Source organism: Solanum lycopersicum, chromosome 3, assembly GCF_036512215.1.
Source record: "Solanum lycopersicum chromosome 3, SLM_r2.1".
In the NCBI taxonomy this organism is placed as follows: domain Eukaryota; kingdom Viridiplantae; phylum Streptophyta; class Magnoliopsida; order Solanales; family Solanaceae; genus Solanum; species Solanum lycopersicum.
Window position 1 is genome coordinate 64,754,454 of NC_090802.1, and position 21,116 is coordinate 64,775,569.

Below are 21,116 nucleotides of genomic sequence, written 5' to 3' on the forward strand. Positions count from 1 at the left end.
TAATTGAAATGAATATGATGTATATTATCAGTGTCATTGAACCCAATGCTAGAACTAGAAATAATTAACAAAAATATTAAAACTTTTACAAATATCAATTTATCCAAATTTCATGATTTTAGGAGCAAATCTCAAAAGCCTATCTAAAGTGCTAGGCAAAAACTTCCTAGCAAACAAGTAACACATGTTACTGGGCTGCCCATTATACTCACATTTGGTCCCATTTCTCATCCCATAAAGCAAATCTTCTGTCACATCAGGCCTGATAAATTTTGTTGGATGAGGCCCACCTTTGGCCCAATCAACCCAAGTCAATGTTCTATTTTCATTTTTCCACCAATATTTCATTGTCACAAATGTTGGCAAATAATGTTCATCTGAATAACATGCTGGCCTACAAAATCTCTTGAACAAATTAGAATATTTTTGATCCGATATTATGTCGATGGCGATCTCTCGATCGACCTCGAACCATTGGGACCCTTTTCGCCATTGGGCTAGGGTTACCAATGGTTTCATTTTCTTGTTGTAACGACCTCGTCCCACTGGGCTTATCAAATCGTAAGACTCCATGAATGTGTTTGCGGAGTTGATGATGTAGTCATAGATGGTCGTGAAGTCGTATAGAGGAATGCATGACTCCGAAAGAAGCACGAAACGTTCGTTCGATATGTCTAATAACGCGTTCGCTAGTAATCGTCGCTCTGCTTCCACCATGTTGAATTTTCCCCATTCTACTTTCTGCATAAAATAACATGTTAAAATGTTGAGTTTATGATTTACTAAACAATTAAATCTTTAGGTGGGGGAAAATGGATTTTTGCAATAAGTGAAAATTTCAATGGACTCAAAAATATACTTTCCTAAAAGCCCAGATAGTTATCCTTCTAAAGTGGTTAATTGGGCCAACTCCAATATGGGCTCTGCTTCAAATATAAAGAAACATGCATATTTATTAACTATAAAAAGTAAATTGTAAATCTGACCGACTATTTACGTAAAAGTTTCGATTTTTTTTTTGGTGGAGTCTAACATGTTCTTCTAGAGTTCACGTGAAAAAGATAAAGATGCCAAGGCACAGAAGAAAGGAATTTTATAAAGCGTTTTTTTTTTCTCTAAGTTGGCAAAAGGAGTAGAATAAAAGAAATTTACAACAAAAAGTGTTTTGTCTTAGAAAACTTAATCAACTAGTTTCTTACCCTAAAAAACTTCAATTTTAGAATCAAATATTTATCACCATGTCAAAAGCTATATAAGTGATAATAGTAAAAGTGAATTTAGGATTTTAAAACATATATAGATATACTTAAACGTGAACCATAGATAACATTCTGGATCTATTATTTATAATATATTTTTTTTGTTAATTAAATCTATCAAACAAGCACCATAAGTTTGGTACATCACATAAGTTCCTCCATAAAGCATCATAATTAGCATTAATTACACAAACAAAAGTGTCGTAAAATAGTCTAATCTTACAATATTATAGCCAAAGAGTAGCTGGATTCTCGGCAATTAATGCCACACAAGACAAATAAATGGTCTAAGTCAACTAATATATGGTGGTGATGTATATTCATCAAAATCTGCTATTTAGAATATTGCATCATCAACAATATAAAAATTTTTATATTCGGTAGATTCAAAATTTAAATTTAATAATTTAACTCGTGTATCAGTTTCCATGCTGTCTAGTAAAACACGGACCATTTGATACGGCACCAGTTGATTTTTTCTCCTCACCAAACTTTATATATTTTTGCACTATACTAGGTTTGTGCGTAATACTTTATAAATGAACTTGTAGATCTCTAGACCATGAAAACAAACAAAACATATATATATATATATATATAGAGTGTTTCTGATACAAATGTAGAATCTATGAAAAATTAATTGAATTCGTCCAAATCCATGAATCTCATGACTCAGCTTCATCTCTGGTCTAACGGATGGTTAAATATCATTTTTTTTCATCACATTATAATTAATACTTCTCATATATTAGTTCGAGTTCATGCAAAAAATAACAATTACTTCTCATATATTAGTTCGAGTCCATGCAAAAATAACAATTATTTTCTCATCTGTCCAAGCTTTGATAGAATAATTTTGGGCTAAACACCATAATTATGTATCAAAATACTTATGGTTAAATATTGAGTTTAGGCAAATGAAGACGTTGAGTACTTAAGATAGTTCATGGTAAATCCCATGTCCGTAAAATTGCTATCTATAATCTATAATCTATAATGACCTAGATTCGAAGCAGACAATATCAAATGAAAATTATAATTAATATATCAAATAGTGATAGTAAATTAAACTTACCTTACTTGCTACTCTTCTGTCATGAAAAATAGGTCCTTCTTGTGGAGCACTTCCATTAAAAGATGGTTGAGAATGAATATAAATAGAATAAAGGCCTTCATGTCCTTGGAAAAATCTTTCCCATAATGGTGCCAATGGTAAACTTCCTCTTGCAAGAAACATAAAAGCAATCTTTGGTTTTCTATTAAATGGCAAATCACTAACACTTGGCACCATCATAGCCCTCCATATCAAGTCTTCATCTTTCATAACATGTTTAGGAGTACTAAATTTTGGTGTCTCCATAAAATCTTTTAACCTTATTCCACTAAGGTCTAAAATTTTGGTCTCATTATTATTTAAAACAAGAGGAATAATATTTTCTTGTTGAGGTTGTGGAAGTGATGGTGGGGTAATTGGTGTAGGGTGTGGGGGTGGGGGTGGTGGAGGTGGAGGTGAGGTGAATTGGATTATTTGGGGGAAAAATAATTTGTTTTGTAAAGTGTTGGGAATTAGGTCTTGGAGATAAAAAATTAGTGTTATACCAATTGCTAAACCAGACCCAAATAAAAAAAAATAGGACACAAGATTATGGAGGTACCTTTGAGAAATAGTGAATAGTTTTGTAGTGGTGAATTGATATTGTTGTTCATTCTTCATTTTCTTGAAAATCTATGGGAAAAACAACAATACACACTCTCTGTAATCCCACAAGTAGAGTCTGAGAAAGATAAGATATGCACAGAATTACTGATCTTGCTTTTGCCTTTTGTAGGATAGGATATAAAAGTTATTTCTGATATATTGCGAAAAGATTGTAAGTTGAGTTATCTAGCACACAATCATACACAAAGCGAAGAGAGAAGAAAAAACACAAAGGATGAAAAAATGTACAACGACAACTCTTATATATAGATTTCGAGTAGCTAGTCTCCAAATCCTACTAGATTTTCTTTCCAAAATCTATTAGGACAATGGATTTTCTAAATCAATAGGAATTATGATTTTTCTAAAAATATATAATAAAAAAAAATAAACAAATTCAAGACATAATTCGAAAAAAATACTGGGAAAGGGAAGAAGAAGAAATGGAGTAAAGCAAAAGAGGAGGAGGAAATATATATAGTTGAGATGGAAGCAAAAAAATTAACTAGAATTAGACACAAGATATGTTCTAATTAATTATTATTTTAGTTAATTTTTTTTAATATCTCCAAGACATTCATGTAAGGATTTCAGTAATATGTAAAAGAAAATTGTATTTAATATTCACTTGATTTACCTCTCCTATTTATCTTTTTCGTTCTACAATAATCTGAACGTGTTACTATCAACAAAAGATTATTTGTACAAGAGAGGTTTTTATAGAAAATAAATTTACAGAAAATATTTAGTAATCTGGATTAATATTAATTACATGAATTATTATAATGTAGAAAAAGATAGAAGAGGAAACGTGATGATTTAATCATTGTTGAAAAAATGTAAAAGAGGAAGAAGGAATTGAGTAATTGTGAAAATTACCAGAGAGAGAATATTCTTGGAGTTGATGTTGAGACATGTTGAGGGAATATTTAATTATTATTCAACAGATTTAAGAAAAAAAATTAGTAGTTTTTACAGCAATAATTTACAAGATTTTTTTTTAATTTTTTTAGATAGAAGAAAGATGGAGGAAGAAGAAGAATTTGTGTTATGCCAAGTGGATACCAATTAATCCAAAAATATTTCCATGACTTCCGGAAGACAACCTTAGGCATTGGCTACTCCACGTACCTGTCCTCCGTTTAAAAAATAATAATAAAAAAATTTAATTTGTTTTAAGAAAAAAATGACTCTTTTCTTTTTTTATAACAATTTTAATTTTAACTTTCTACGTGACATGTTTAAGACCACAAGATTAAAAGATATTTTGATACATTTGACATAACTTTAATTTAAAACTACAAAATTTAAAAATTTTCTTTCTTTTCTTAAACTCCGTTCCAAGGTCATCCTTTTTTAGGCGTAGGAAGTCATTTTTCTGTGAGACAGAAATTTATAGAAAATCAACTTATTAAAAGTCCTGGTCTTTCAGTTGACAGAAATTTATGAACTCGTAAAGTCCTGGTCTTTCAGTTGACAACGATTATAGAAAATCAAAAGGGACTTATTTTTTTAAATTGAGACACATTAGTTTCCATTAAACACAACTTATTCATTGGTAATTGGGATGATTGTTGAAAAAAGTGAAAGACAATTCCGTAACGGTAAGGTAGATACAAGAAATATAATAGAATACAGTTTTACCTTGATTTGATGTGTTTTATTATCAATAAATATTTTATGATTTCCTAAAATGAATGTATGGTCAAACATCAGCCATGATTTGTGGCATTTCTTATGGTTCCCTCCTTTTTTCCAAGCAAATAGTGCAGCAACAAGACAGAGAAGTCACATAGGCATTACAGACCCAACCCCCTATCTCATAAGATAGAGAAGTTGTTTCCGATAGACCCTCCGTTGAAGTAAAGCATCCAAAGACAGTTTGAAAAAAGAGAATACAGAAATGAAAGTAGTTTCGTCCACTGTATACCTCTCATGTATATCAAGCTCTTTATCTGCTGATCATGCAGTAAGTCTTTGAATGTAGAGTTCTCTGAGATCACATCTCCTCCACACAGTCTCTCATGACAGTTAAAACCAATAATAGAAACAAATTTTTGATAAGAAAAACAGAACAGAATATATACTAGACAGTGGGCAGGCAACGTTGGGGGAAAAAGAGAAGGGGAGGGGGGGGGGGGGTCTGCTTTCACAGATTCTGTTAGGTGATTCTTTCTACACTAAGATATTTCCTTTTTTCTTTCAGACATCTGCTGCATCTGTAATTCTCTTTATTTTTTGGTTTAGGAAGACGTCTGTCTCCAGTAACAATAGATTCACACTCATGAATAGAAAACAATGGAAGATGTTTCTCGTGCCAGCAGAATTCAAGTAAACAGCAAAGAATTAAGTCAGTATGAACTCCCTCAATATGCTCAACTACTTCACAACTGTTACACAGACGAATATACCAAAACTGAGGTGGAAGCCCAATATTGACCATACAATTCAGTAATGCGTCAGTTATGGCAGTACAAAATCCATAGTTGTTTAGAAGGTTAGAATGAAAGCTTCTTGATAATAACAAAAGGGACAACAAATAATAGTTTCAGTTATTTAGAAGGGACTGCTTGTCTATTGGTCCCTCTCTTGATTTATACATCTAACCTCATTTCTGATTCCACAAGGATTGCACTTACACTTCACATGAGCAGAATTTACCTGTTGGCGGTGGAGGTCTCTACCACGAAGCAAACCTCACTTGTGAAGGTTTTTCTTAATACAATGGAATATGACTCCTCTTTGGAGAGAATGAGTTTTTCTTTGGATTGGCATTTGCTGAAAGAACTGATTTTTTCAGTTATAGTACCAATGTACAGCAATCCTACAAGCAGCTCGTTCTTAGGCACAATGTCAAGAGAGTATTTCGCCTAAATGCTTCAACCTGTGCATATTTTTCTGATTATCGCAACCTAACATGTCCATATTCTCTTCTTTTTTCCAAGTTATTATGAACTCTCACCAAGCATTTATTGGCCTCATGATGAAAAATTCACAAGCACCAGCTAGAGGAGATTACAAATCTTTTAGCTTTTCCCATAGAGTATGGGGATTAGCCCTCTTATATTCTTATCAGCCAGACCCAGTACATCATTATTTCTTGGGGCAGTTATACAGCGACTATAAGCACATTTAATTTTGATTTTGGAAAAGGTCTAGGTGCCTATGTTTTACCTTTCATCAAACTAGCAAAGAATGTGACTGACAACGCATACATAGATGAGAGATGAATAGAAAAACAAATAGAACCAAAGGATCATAACCGGTCAAGGCCTTGTAAAGGTTTCCTTGTACAAGTGTTAAGAACTCAAAAATATACCCTTCCCAAAAGAAATTCCACACAGGAAAAATTAAAAAAGATGGACAAAAAACCACTTCACCAATTGCAAGTATAATGAGTAACCAAAACAGAAAAAAATAAAATGAAGTGTAATGTACAGAAGAACTCACCTAACCCGTATTTATCAAATTGATGATCAATATCCCAGCACTCATTGCTACAAAAGAAAATCAGGAATTACAGGTGATTGTGCTGCTAATGTTAGAGCCCCGTCTGCCCTTTGTCTGGATTTATGCTTGCCATGGTGATGGCTAACCTTCTGCTTATCTCCTTCTTCATGTTCATTTCTATCTTTTGCAGTACTTCTATGTTTCTTCTCTTTACCACGAGAATGGCGTTTGCTTCTTCTCAAATTTACATTTTCTAGTTCAGAATTCTCCATCATTTTAGAATCCTCTATTGGTCCAGAAGACTTGTCTACATCTAACTTGTCCTTCTGTCTTCTCTTACTTGATGACTTGTCAGACTTCTTAGCCCGTGATGATGATGTTGTTGCTTCATCACCTAAAAGAACATCTCTCACAGCACCAGAGATTAGGTCATCTTTTGACTCTACCTTTTTGGCAGGGATAAAAGGTCCATCCCCATCATCCAGTTTCACTACTACAGGCCTAGGCTTTGCTTGGTTTGCCTTTTTCTTAGAGAAGAGAGATTGTTCTGTCAGCTTAATCAGATCATCAGCCTCATCATCAGCATTCTCTCCAGTCTTCAGGTCATTAGCAGGTGGGTAATCATCATATGCCATCTCCTTTTTCTGTGACTGTAAATAATATAGCCCGTGACGTTTGCGATGCTCAGCAAGAAGAGACGTTGATTCAGTTGATTCATATTCTTCCTTACTTTGCCGGTCAGACATGGTAACATCATCCTTCTCAGAGGAAATTGATTTTCCAAGGGAGAAAGAAGTAGGTATATGCAACCCAAGGTCACCACATATGGCATCCAGATCATCCAGACTTTGATTAAGCACTATTCCTTCAGGCATAGGCACCCTTTCCTGAGAACTTGCTGAAACTGGACCAAGCTCTTCTGAAAAGGCTTCAGCAATTAGTTTGATCATTTCATGAGTCTTCTTTTGTCCCTTGTCATCATCTTCTTCCCTTTTCACCAAGTAACCAGGTAATTCTTCTCTTATCAGATCAACCAAACCAAGGACATTTCTTGACCTCTCCAGTATCTCCACCTCATGGCTTCCTGCTAGTGGCCCCAACGTTATTTCTACGAGATCTAATATGTTAAGTATAGACTCTTCAGTTATTGGCTCTGCTTTTGGCAATGTCGAGGACAACCACTCATGAGCAGTAGACATATCCTCAAAACTCTCTACTGAAGCATCCCTAACAGATTGATGTAACATCCTGGGATTCAACCCCCCATCATCTGTGTCACTATCAGCTACTGGTCCAGTTCTTACAAACTGAGAATTTTCCAGTACTCTTCCATGCATCAGATCTGCCACTCCTTGGGAAGCTGAAGAAATAACTCCCTTGGTAGAAATAGAGTAATACAGATAAAAGGTAAGTACTTTGAATGCAGACTGGATATATACAGCTTTTATTGATGATGGCAATAAACTGGTTCTTGGTTGCAGCAGTGCTTCCACAATTTCTGATGGATTTTTTGAAAAGCGAACATACTCCCCAGACACCCAAGCAGCTGCTGATAAAATCCTGTGTACAAAAGGATTGCCAAGCAATGCAGGATCAATAAGCAAATCACGGCCAACTCGAACAAGTTCTGGTCTTGCATCTTTGACTCTCATACCTATATCCACAAGCTGATTCTCTATTTCCTCCCCCTTCTGACAGTGTGGAATTCTCGACATTTCCCCAAGAAGTGATACATACCAATCAAAATCCACAATTATCTCATACACATTTCTTGAACATGTCAGCAAGATGCATCCCAGAATCTCATTACAGAACTCTGGGTCAGACTTAAGAGCATAATTAATCAAAACCTTGCAAATATCCACCACATTATCCTCAGAAACCATAGATAAAACAAGCTGCAAGGCCTCAAGTTTAATATTTGCATCTGCATCACTTAACGATTTAATCACAAAATCCTTATTCTCCAGGACTGCCCACAAATGCTTTGGTGCAACAATGGTAAGTGCTTGCAAACCAAGATACTTGAGATTTGGATCATCTTCATTCAAGAACTCCTTAATCTTCTCAACAGCAAGCCTCACAGCAGAATCATACTCACTGAAACTACTAACAATAGTCCTCACACACTCAAAAGCCAATGACTTTGCACCCGTTTTCTTCAAATGGTCACAAATCGGCTCCACCAGCTTTTTCCCCAACCTCGGCTCCAATGGAGCCAACTTCACAAAAATCTTTAAAACTTTAATCAACAGCCAATTATTGCGAGAATCCGCCAATATCTTATAAAACTCAGGCGCTAAAGGGAGATAAGATTTAGGCTCTTTACAAGCAAGCTCACAAAAAACACCCACAACAGCAGATACAATTGCGGGATCAGAATTCTCCAGATTTTCCACTAATCTCTTAAAACAAACCCTAACCGCATCTGGATATAACTCAAACAGTCTCAAAATAATAGCAATAGCCTTCTTCCTAGTAGAACCCTTATTACTATTCAGTAAAGTAAATACCTCGGGAGTTAAATCTCGGGCTAAATCAGGTGTAGAAATGAAATACAAAGCATGAAGAGCGAGGCTTACTTCGTGTGAATTAGGAGATTGAAGGTCCTTACGAAGCTGATGAGTCAGCAGGAGGATGACGTCAGTAGTCGAAGGATCGAATGAAAGCGAAGCGGCGAGATAAGCAATGCGTTTGAAATTGAAGGACTGAGATGAAGAGAGTTCTATAGCATGAAAAGCAGCCCAAGACATGTCGACGCCATGGATGGAATGCAAGTAAGTGAGTTTCTGAAGGGCAGTGGCTTTAGTCTGTTGATCGGTGGACTTGATTTCACGGCGGATCTCGTCGACGGCTTTGGAGATGAAGGATGATTCATCGCCGACGAAGAGACGGAGACCTTTGATTAAGTCTTCTAAAGATCGTTGGAAGAGAGAATCGAGAAGAGAAGGACCGGCCATTACATCAATTTTGTTGCTTTTTGCAGCTGTGAGTGTAGTTGTGAGGTTCTTTTAGAAAGACGCCATGACTGTGGATTGCTTGGGATTTTAGTTGTTTGGACAAACAAACAAATTTTTTACTGCAATTTATGAGTTGTAATTTTGAAAATGTGAAGTATAAATTTCATTTCAAGAATGTTCTTTAAAAAAATAAATATATATTTTAAAATGTGAGAACTAAAATATATATTTTTGCATAATTTGAAATGCTCTTATTAGTGAAATTTTTCTATCAACATCGGGCACATGAGATAAATTAGTTCGAGAATCCAATTAACATTGGACATATGAGATATATTAGTTCAAAAATCCAATCAACATCAGACATATGAGATAAATTAGCTCAAGAATTCACTCAACATCGGACAAATAAGATAAATTAGTCCAAAATCCAATCAACATCGAGCAAATGAGATAAAGTAGTTCAAGAATCACCACCGGATGAATTGCATTGTACTCATTCTATGTTTAGTAGTAAGAAAAAGTCATTTCATTAAGGAATTTTGTATTTCTAATGCAATACAAGGTCATTTGATTAGCATGTTAAGTTATTTTGGAATTATAGTTGTTGAACTAATTTATCACACCTAAGTTGTGGGAGATGAAATAGGGTGGATATCTTGGATTAAGTTCAGATATCTCATCTCATTTCATAAATCAAACGACAAGGCGTGAATTAAAGAGTGTCAAATATAATTAGAGATTCCACCTATGTTTTCTTCTTACAAACTAACGCATACTTTTGAATCAAATTAACAAGGTTTATGACCACAATTGGACCTTTAAAAATAGCAATATACAAAGGAAATTCTTAATTTAGTTAGGGAGATGCATGTAGTAAAATGTTAATTTAGTTAATGCAAAGCTTAGTACAAATATGTGTGTATAAAACGTAGTTGTGCATCCTTCTATACTTTGGTGGTTCCTCAATTTTGCCCTTAGTTTTTTAGGCCTCCTCCCTGTTCTAATGGCAATTAATTTATTATTGTGACTAGAAAATGTTTATGTATGTTTAAGTGTACTATGTATATAACTTCTAATTCATAAAATCTCCAACTTGCCTTAAATTACACAGATTTTGGAATGAGATGTATCCTAAGAGTCGGAAGAATATAGAGGATTTATATATTGAATCCAATTAGTTTTATACTCAGATCTTAGTTATTTTAATTGATATTACACAGGCAATAAGAAAAATATAACAACAGCAAAAATTTAATACCTCATTGCTTTGCCATCACTAAGAAATACCCAGCTAAATAAACAACTTAGAATAATTGGCAAAAAGAACTATTGCATACACCAAGACGCTGTTCCGTTACTCCAGTTCATCGAGTTTTATCTCCAATTGCTCACCTGTTGAAAGAGTCTTAACATTGACCATGCCTTTTTGCCATTCAGCCTTTCCAACTAAAATCAATCTGCGTGCATTTATCCGTGCTGCTCGCTTGAACACCCTTCACAAGTAATGGAAAATTGGAAGTATGAGCTTCAGAGTGAAACAACAAGCAGCTACATCAACAAAGAAATAGTGAAATGATATAAATCGTAATGTACCACTTAAGTGGCTTGTTCTCCAAAACCAGATCAACGCTTTGCCCTTTTCCCCTGAGAATGGTGGCAACTGCAGATGCCGCACCTTGAAGTTCCTGATCCAGTGAGCAGACAATGTTCTCTATTTGGAGGTTAAGTTCTGGTAGGAGTCCCCTCTCCTTGAGTAGCTGAATATTCCCAACAGAGAAAGCACAGACAAATACCGTTTAGACCTAAATCTTCTAACAGAAAACATACAGATGACACAAAAAAGCAAGAAAGGATCTGTCCCTGCAACCGATGGTGGTTCTCAAATTGAAATTAAGCATATATAAAATATTACTGCAGCATTTCACAGATATCAAAATGGAAGGAGGAAGCTTGCTCATAGAAGAAAAAGAAGAGTTCTAAAGTACACAAAACAGTGGCAGCTAGCAACAGCTCCCCCCCCCCCCCCCCCTCTTTCCCAAATCTGAAAAATGACAAGCTCAAAGATCTTTAGGTGTTCTCCTTTATCTTGTACTCTAGTGATCCAAAGTGAAATCTACCATGAGCTCACAGACATTTTCTAAATCTTACATAAAGAAAACTTATTCCCTTTGCTGACACATTTCAATATCAAATCTGCTCACATACTCGATACTCCATCTTTATCAGCAAGACTTATCCCAGGAGAAACTCATCTTACTGAAAGCAACTATTCTGTGAAATAAAAGGTTATAGATCTCAGGGAAACAAGCAAAGTTGAGAAGACAACCTTGGTTGGAGCCCCTATTGCAATCACGGAATTTCAGATAATGTAGTGGTGATTGTCATTTGCTGCATGTTTTGTGTGCACAAGGGGATCTATTTCATGCCCTATGCCTACAAGTGTTACTATGTGCAGGTCCGATACAGACATGGAGAAAACAGAGTTTGTGATGTTCAAAGATTTAATAAATTTCACAAGAACCAATGACTTGAATTGGATGGAAAACTGAGAATAGTAGTGTTTGGAAGCAAAACAGGCAAAAGAAGTCCATCTCGACAATGTCCATAAAATTACTGTGAACTTTCACCTAAATTCAATGTAGAAGTATTTCGTGCTTCACAGATCATCAATTGAAAAAAAAAAAAAACTTTTTATCTCTAACATCCAGTAAAAGAAAAGGACTAGAAACAGGAAGTTCTACTCACTTCTACTATCACAGCATCACCAAATCCAAATCCACAAGCTGGAAGATCATCGCCTCCAAAGGTAGATAATAGCCGATCATACCGTCCACCACCACAGATAGCCCGGAGCTTTCCTTCGCGATCAAATCCCTGCAGGAAACTGTAATTATTCAATGAAGTGGAAGAGATACCCATTTACGAGCAAACAGTTTATCAGTAAGACAAATACGACAAGCAGTTAACCAATTCCAAGTCTTCTTGCACAAAGTTCAGATACTATCAAAAACAATCTCGAGTCTAACCTCAAACACAATCCCAGTGTAATAGGCCAAACCACGGACAATTGATGCATCAAACTCAAGCCACTCTGAATAGCCATACTTCTCAGCAAGTGAAAATAGTTGCTTCAAATCAGATAGTGCTTCTCCTGAGGCCCCAAGTTTCTCTGCCCAAACAAAAAGGTATAAAAATCAAGATCAGAAACCTCTAAGCTATAATATTTGCTTATACATCAGTAGAGGATTTCAACTGTTCCGTTTCAAACGCAGGTAGAGATACAATATTCATCTGGAAAGTTCACATACGTTCAAAAAGAGGATATCTTAGAAGTTCTATCACTTCATATTCTCGTAAACTGTCTACAGCTAGACTACACAAAACTCTGGTGCAATTCATACAACATTCATGGATCCACTTCCTGGGTGCTTAACAGGTTCTAGCAAAGAGGAAACTTCCATGAAATAAAACCTTTTTACATGATATAAAACTTCCAAACTGGATAAATTTTGGTAGATACAAAGGGGTATTTTGGACCATGCACAATGCTTTCAACCCCAATTATCTTTTGAATTTTATTTTTTTTATGACAAGGGAAACCCGCAGTTGCTACCCTTTGGGTACGCGCGGGTTAAAAATATTTAATAACCTAACAATATTAAAATTTAAAGTCTGAAGAATTTATTTTTGATAGGAAATGCCAATATAAGCTGCAACTGAATTCTTACCCGTCCAGAAATATTACGCATCCTCCAACAGCTAATTTAATATTTTCTACTGTACAATTCAGGTAATATATAACGTCAAACTAACTTGTCCGCAATCATCTACATTAACTAGTGACACGTATGGATGAAGGGGAATAATAACATAACAAGTGAAGAAATAAATTCCCAGAGATACTTCTTGAGCAACAAATAGAAGAAGACCATAGGTAAACCTTAGTGAAGTAAATGCTGTAACAGCCAACCTTCTAACTTTGCCAAAGACTTCAATGATAGAACTTGCAATAGGTCTTCAATAGCTACCTCTGACATGTCAGCAGACAACAGATCTTTCCTGATATCATCCATTGGAATCTTTCCGATCTATTCAGCCAAGAGGGTAACAGGAGTTGATTAGAACAAGAAGACTGAAAATGTACAGTAGGTGATACATAAATCAACTATACTATAAACAACCGGCTGTTCATTAACTCTCACCAGAATCACCAAAAAAAAAAAATACAATGATTGAGCTCCTAGCAGAAAAAACAATACTAGGTTCCTTTTAGAAGAAAAAAATGCAATAGACTTCTTTAAGATGTAATGCTAAAAGGGTACCTTTGAAAGTAAGGGATAGCCTAGGGGAATTGACTCCACCTCCAACCTTAAGGATGGTAGTTCGTATCACCAAGAGAGGAAAGTGGAAAACAGGGCCACTTTTGACTCCAGGTCGAGGGGTTTGTGATTGGGCTTACCATGTGAGAAAAATGCAATAAGCACAACTCTGATATAAGTAAATAGCACTTTTAATTGAAGATCCTGAGGAGCAAACTTCTGACTATGGGTCAGAATAAAGTGAAATAGAGGATTAATATAACCGGCCTCAACTACTTGTGATAAAGTAAATTGATAGAGTAATGTCTATCTGTATCAAATCAAATATAAAACAGAATTAGAGAAGCAGAATAGAATTTCATGAAGGATCGTGACATCAAGTTGCTAAACATATTCCACTACCTCAGAATAGAAAGTAGTCTTTTTTAAAAGTAAGAATATAGCATAATATGATTAGAAAATCCATAACCATCTCACACTTAGTGCCAAAGAAACAGTTATCCAGCTGAAAATGAACAGATGCAATCAAGTAACCAGTGTGTTCTGCTTTTGCCTTTTTGGAATACTATAGATCAAAATAAGAACTGAATTACATTATCAAACTGACCTTGTCTATAATGATGCAAACTCTACCAAACATATTTTCTGGGACGGAATAGCACCTCAATACTTCTTGCAAGACCTACAAATAGCACATGATACTTTCAATACAGAGAAACAGATCCTAATTACATAGAGTTGTTTAAGCTGAAACAGCACCATAAATGACATCCTTAAGAAGAAGAAAATTGTATGACAGGCATTAACTCGAACTTATTTCCAAGGAGATTTGCCTAACTTCCGTCATACAAGAGAATTCGCTACTCACTGAACTATACTCTTCCCACTTTTCTACTCAATTCCAAGACAAAACCACTAATGATATTCCTAGGACTAACCTCATCGCTTTTGTAATTAGGGCTCCTGAAATTCTTTTCAAAAGGGAAAAGAAGAAGCCACCTAAAGTCCTTATGAGTTACGACATTTGCAAGCCTCATTCACACACCTACTTGTAGCTCCCATTTGTCAGGCCAATGCTCAGCTAAACAACATCATAGTGTTATTGATTGATTAAAAGAAATAGTACTTCGCATTTGCCTGGGACAGTATCATCAATATAAAGACCAAGTTACTAGTAAAACATGAAACTATTATCTAACATGAAAACAATCTACTATGAACTGGGCTTCTTTAAAACTTTCAAATAGGTTAATAGCTACTTTCTTGTTTCAGTTTATGGATGTTGAAGAATTATGAAAAGAAAATTGGCCCGGTAACAAATTAAGTTTGGTTATAGATGAGATGGACATACACTTCAACATTTTATCAATTTTAGACTCAGACTCATCTCAATTCCTGGTATATCGTTTAGCCAATGTTAGCTCCCATGTTACATTGTCCATGCTTGTCTTGGGCGTGAGGTGGTCTTAAACGTCGCACATTGGTTGAGTGATGGGTTTATCTCCTTATATGATTTTAGATAATCCTCACTCATAAGTTATCTTTTGGAATTGAATTAAGAGCGGCATTATCCCTTAACTTTAAGAACACACAAAGAACTCATGCAACACAACATATTAACATCATTAGGAACCATCCCTTCTTCAATGTCCATTGATATAGCTTGTCAAATGTAAAATCACTAGTATCCCCCATATATACAATGCATATTGAGGTCACAAAGGTCCATTTCTTCATAATGGGCATCACGAGTATCCCTTTTTTGTACAACCTATGAAGTAACTATTACTGTCTATCTGTGTTCTGATTTAATTTGTATACTATGTAGGTAGTAGAAAAGAATGTGATTGAAGTAACGGTTTACAAGCTGGTTGATCAAGGATCATGTCATGCTTCAATCTACGTTTCTTACGATTCATTATTATAATAAAATTGTTTTTATTAAAGTAAAATAATGATAATATTGTGGCAGTAGTATAAATACTGCATTAGTAGCATAAATTTCGGTATGTCACTTAGTAAAAAGTGGGTTTTCTAAATTGAGAAGAAATGACAATAGCATACGATGAATCTCCAATTCTACGATAACACGAAACAACATTTAGATCATGTGTTCTTTCGAAACATATCTTTTCTGGTTACTGAGATGCCAACAAGTAGCAAGAACACAATAGAGATTGTTCTGGTGAATGATATGGGAAAAATATATAAACTCACACCTTTCTACTAGAGACCTTAAACCCAACATCTGATGCTGTTAGGCCTATGCGCTTGAAGAAGGTAATCATTGAAGATATCAGCTCTGCTTCACCCTAAAAGAAAGAGGAATTACAAATAAATTGGGTGAGTGAAAATGTGAAATTAGCATCTAAATCATTGTATTATATATTTGAAGCTTCAGCAGCAAGAAAACATCTTTCTCTAGAAAAGCTCATAACTTACATGCAACATATGGAAGAGGGAAAGAATACCTCAAATGAGTGCTAAGCATACAAGTTATGTTCAAGCTAACATGAAGGTTACGATCAGCGAGTAAAATAACCAATTCAGAAATCAAGCTATGTCCACATCTAGTAACTTAGGACTTCAATATCAGATATGAGAAGATTCTGATCCAAGAACCAGAAGTAGTCATTCCTTTTGCCAAGAAATATTATCATGTCTAACCCAAAAAATTACCAAGCATTTTTACTTAGAAAATCTAATCCTAACATATCTTCAGATTGATTGAGGTATTTTATATAAAAGTTGTGCTACATGTAAACAGACAAGTACAATAAACTGTGGTGTACAGGCATGTTTGCACCATCTTGACTAATTCCTCGGGGTTAATTCTATCTACCAAGTCTTTGGACGAGGAAGATAACACCTAGTAGTTTTGCCTCCGCTGGAATTTGAAGGTTCTCAACTCACTCCATTGACCACTGAGGTCGCACTCTCGTGTTCTTTTCAAATGCTTTATTACAGTACCAAGGATCAGCCAAATATATAGAGCATAACCTACCGTTACATCTGGTACACCAATTATATCCATATTCCATTGGTAATGTTCACGTCGTCTTCCCCTGGTCATTCTCTCATAACGCCAGCATTGTCCAATAGCAAACCATTTCAATGGAAGAGATACAGATTTTCTGGACAGAAAAAAACGTGCAGATCAAAATGTGGCATCCCCGCCTGGATACAAAAGTGTAATAGCATATAAATGAATGGTGAATGTTGAGAAGTCGCTGAAAAATCATGAGATTCTATACGCAAGTAAAACATACTAGATATTTACCCTTTCTGTATCACAAGTCTTGCCAATGAAGGAGTCAGCTCAGGCCTCAATGCAACTCGACGGTTTCCACGATCTTCAAAACAGTAAAGCTGCAATATAGAAAGAGAACAGATGATATTATTGTTCATGTTACCTTCTCAAAAAATGTTTTTATATAGCAAATACTGATACAAAAAAGTGTTACCTTAATTGCATTTCAGTTTCTTTCTTTGCAATGCTGAAGACAACATAACAAGTCTAGCCTACTTAAGCTCACGATAAGCAGAGTACTCAAAAAAGAAAAAGGCCAAAATCAGCTAGGACTTCAAACGCACAGCAGCATTAAGGGGGATCTAACAAAGTATAACGCTAATTGAGAAAAATGAGTGTATATGAATTTTAACTTATACACACCGACAATGATTTGTTGTTGATAGGTTAAGTCATGCTCGCAGACGTAGTTCAAATGCATGAAGTAGTGATTTGTGCATTACTTCAAATACTTGTAGATGGGAAACTTTTCCATCTCAAAAACGGGATTTTTAGAGTGGGATAAAAAAGAAATAGTATCAAGCAATCTCAACCATGAGTTATGATAAAGATTTCAAATAGTCTATCACCTATTACCCTCATTTAGGTATTCACACCCATACTCTCAAGAAGGTTGGTCAGAGAAAATTGGAAACTACATCTTCTGTTAAAAAAAATGCCCACGTAGTTCAAATGCATGAAGAAGTGATTTGTGCATTACTTCAAATACTTGTAGATGGGAAACTTTTCCATCTCAAAAACGGGATTTTAGAGTGGGATAAAAAAGAAATAGTATCAAGTAATCTCAACCATCAGTTGTGATAAAGATTTCAAATAGTCTATCACCTATTACCCTCATTTAGGTATTCACACCCATACTCTCAAGAAGGTTGGTAAGAGAAAATTGAAAACTAAATCTTTTGTTAAAAAAAAAATGCCCATTTATGTCAGCACTTCAGAGAAAAAATACTAGATGGGAACCAAATCAATTAATGTAATTTTCCTGGTCTTCTTCTGAAACATGATTTTATCAATATCAGATCCAGTCACAAAACTTAGCAAGTGATTCAAGGTAACTTGAGAGCAAGTTTGTAGAAAATAGTTATAGCTTACTATTTAAAAGTTTGAGTTCAAATTGATAGTATTCTTCTTATATGGATAGAGATAAAGTAAACGAAAATAGAAGAGAATGTAAGTCTCAGGTTCCCAACTAAAAGTGGCTTACAAGAATTGCAAATTAAAACTAAAATCAGTTAATAGATATTCTCATGCCAAACCATAATGCGAGCAAACCAAGTTACATTTTTCTTGATGAACAAAAGAAAAATGAAGCATAGCAACATAAATGACACCTTTTAATGTAGAACAAATCATATCATGCCTCATCTACAGTTAAATGTTAGCTAGTTTGATCCAGCAAAGTCAGCATAATTTAGCTCACAATCCAACGTCTCTAGGTATATACCAAACATATGCCTGCAGTATGTCAAAATTCACAAGACAACAAAATAACCAGCTACAAACCTGGTCTCTAATTTCCTCCCCAGCCTTCCTGATATAAAGAGCCTCCGACTCTAGCACAGGAAAATCAACCTCTTCAAAACCGAATTGCTGAGATACCTGAAATACGTAAAAACAAATTAGCAAATGTACAAGGGCAGCAGCACCAACAGAAGACAATGTAATCAATTTATACATATACCTCTCTGAAGTGATGGAAGAGCCAATTGCGGAGGCGCATGTCTTCAGGGGGGAAATCTCGGGTACCTTTAGGAGGATTGACGTCGATTTTCTGAACAGTATCTTGTTCAACTGGAGGCGAAGTCGCTGACCCGGACCGTCCGGTTCGAACATTCTGGTTTGTCGATGATTCTATGGAAAATGAGGAGGAAGAAGTAGAGTAAGCTCTGAGAGTAGTACGTGGAGCGGAAAAGAGAGAAACGTTGAGGTGGCGGTGATGGCGGCGGAATGAGAGAACCGCCGTCGAAAACAGTGAGTGGTGATGGAGGAGAAAGAGGGAAGAGTTTAAAATTGCAGGCATGGTTTCACCGGCCTGAAACCATGGAACGGTACAGATTTTCGGCTAAGATGTTCCCCCACGGTTCACAAATGTCAACCTATGCTATTGTATTTTTTTAATTTTTAAAAAATAAAATAATGTTCGTTTAGAATATTACTCATATTTTTTTATATATACATATTTTCTTTAATATAGCTATGAAAAGTTCTATTTTAATTTGATTTAGTGTATTTAATAGACTACTTTTCATTTTGTCGTTTTATTATTAAATAATTTATTTAATTTTTATAATTAATTATTTAAATTTTAATATTGATTTGAAAGGCCGTATTTTTTTGTCATCTAAAAGGATTGCTTTTTAGTCTCATATGTGTTATTCGTATATGAGATGGCTCTTGAGAGAGTTTTCTTCTTTACTTCCAAATGAGGCATACGGATCAAAATCCAAGCCGGATCAAAATTCTGTTTTGTGTTTGGTCAATTCTCTAAATGATACATGATTAATTTTTTTTTTTTAAGATTTTATTTTTTGTATATGTCAACCCTATTTTGTATCTTATATATTTTTATACTATTGTAAGCCGGCTTTTTAAATTGTTAATGTGTATAAAAGTGGCTGTGAAAATTATATATAATAAGCAAACTAATAACATAGAATAAATAGAGTAGCTAGGGTTTGATTTAATTGTGTTTCATAGCAAACGTTAGTCAAAGTTTGTCAGACGCCTCTCTCCCAAAAATCTCGCTCGCCACTCTCCCATTCTCGCTCGCCACTCTCCATCTGCTCGCCTCTCTCGCTTTAACACAGAAGTGTATAAATTCTGTTTCTATTTTGTATAATGCGAGAGAAAATTGTATATACACATGCAAAAACATATATCTTCGTGTTATACACTTAATTATACAATTTACAAACATTTTACTTCAATTCAATCGTAAACAAATGCAAAATTTATACAAATATTGCAGAGAAAAAGGCCAACGAATTATACAATTGCAGTGAAATACAATTTTCTATAGCCTTATACAATAGAAGTATATATATTGTGTTTATGTTTTTGTATAAAACGAGAGAAAAACATATATCTTCTTGCTATACACTTATAATTATGCAATATACATACATTTTAATTCTATTCAGTTATATGCAAAGCAAATTTTATAAAAAAATTGCAGAGATATAGGCATCGAATTATACAATTGTGCATTATACAATTGCAGTGAAATAGGATAGCGAATTATACAATTGCAGCGAAATAGGCCAGCGAATTATACAATTTAAGTCAGCGAATTATACAATTGTATATATATAGCGAATTATACAATTTTATGTTTGCTATAAAACACAATTATGCAAACTTTGCTATAACATATAAATATAAATTTTTTATTTGCTATATATGAAAGTTGCTCATATTATATTTATTAAAACAATATCATAGATAATAAGATAAAATATAATTACAAAGTGTAAACAGAGAACTCTACTGTTACTTTTACACCAATTCGGTTTGGGGAATTTTGAAACTAAATATCTTGATAAATTTATTTTAAGTAAATGGACTGCTCTTTTTTATTATATTGATGATCTGAATAAAAAATTAATTAGAATTACATTTAGTGGGAAAATGATTTTAAAAGTAAAAGTTAATTTGTATTGTAATTTGTAACTCCAACAATGGAAAAATGCGATAAAATATTCTTTGTAGTTTTTTTTATAGCTTAATTCAATTTAGAAATTTAGACTAAAATATTTCTTAACTATGACACAATTTAATAGACATTTTTATATTATTCTAATGAGAAGAAATATTATTATACTATTCAAAAACTAACAATAATCATTCTTTCAGTCTATTTTTATTAAGAAACTGATTAAATCAATAAAAAATATATATTTTTAAAAAATTTGGTCATGCCTTATCCACGATGGGAAGCTCAAAGTTACCTAAAAAATAAGGATATGCATAAGAAATGAATCTTTCATTCTCAAAATTTAAATTTTGTGTATTGTTAGTTTATATGTTTTTTTTTTTTGGCATCACCTAGTAAATTGACTTGTAACTAGGGGTGTTCATGGTTTGGATAAAAATCAATCCAAATCGATTTAATTTGGA

General features: G+C 34.4%; 3 protein-coding genes across 6 annotated transcripts; all 3 read right to left on the reverse strand.

Annotated features, from left to right (window-relative positions):
- LOC101267221 (glycosyltransferase BC10-like) lies at nt 1-4,997 on the reverse strand. Of its 4 annotated transcripts, none has more exons than XM_069295383.1 (3): nt 4,889-4,997; nt 2,335-3,034; nt 1-741 (listed from the first exon to the last, which is right to left on the reverse strand). In XM_069295383.1, the coding sequence occupies exons 2-3, from the start codon at nt 2,971-2,973 to the stop codon at nt 100-102; spliced, it is 1,281 nt and encodes a 426-aa protein (XP_069151484.1). In that variant the 5' UTR covers nt 2,974-3,034; nt 4,889-4,997; the 3' UTR covers nt 1-99. The 4 variants fall into 4 exon arrangements, with proteins under 4 accessions (XP_069151484.1, XP_010318627.1, XP_019068705.1 ...); XM_010320325.3 differs by lacking the exon at nt 4,889-4,997 and adding an exon at nt 3,838-3,973; XM_019213160.3 differs by lacking the exon at nt 4,889-4,997 and adding an exon at nt 3,838-3,968 and having other exon boundaries at nt 2,335-2,985.
- A 1,188-nt stretch (nt 4,998-6,185) lies between these two features.
- Nucleotides 6,186-9,550, reverse strand: LOC101265218 (AP-3 complex subunit delta). The gene has a single exon (XM_004235707.5). It carries the CDS (start codon nt 9,366-9,368, stop codon nt 6,456-6,458), a length of 2,913 nt encoding a protein of 970 aa, XP_004235755.2. The 5' UTR covers nt 9,369-9,550; the 3' UTR covers nt 6,186-6,455.
- Nucleotides 9,551-10,503: 953 nt separating this feature from the next.
- Nucleotides 10,504-19,202, reverse strand: LOC101267504 (histidine--tRNA ligase, chloroplastic/mitochondrial). The gene is made up of 11 exons (XM_004235715.5): nt 18,682-19,202; nt 18,504-18,599; nt 16,971-17,059; nt 16,695-16,824; nt 15,910-16,002; nt 14,298-14,372; nt 13,342-13,459; nt 12,398-12,540; nt 12,117-12,245; nt 10,965-11,128; nt 10,504-10,864 (listed from the first exon to the last, which is right to left on the reverse strand). Exons 1-11 carry the CDS (start codon nt 19,018-19,020, stop codon nt 10,726-10,728), a joined length of 1,515 nt encoding a protein of 504 aa, XP_004235763.1. The 5' UTR covers nt 19,021-19,202; the 3' UTR covers nt 10,504-10,725.
- Nucleotides 19,203-21,116: the final 1,914 nt, after the last annotated feature.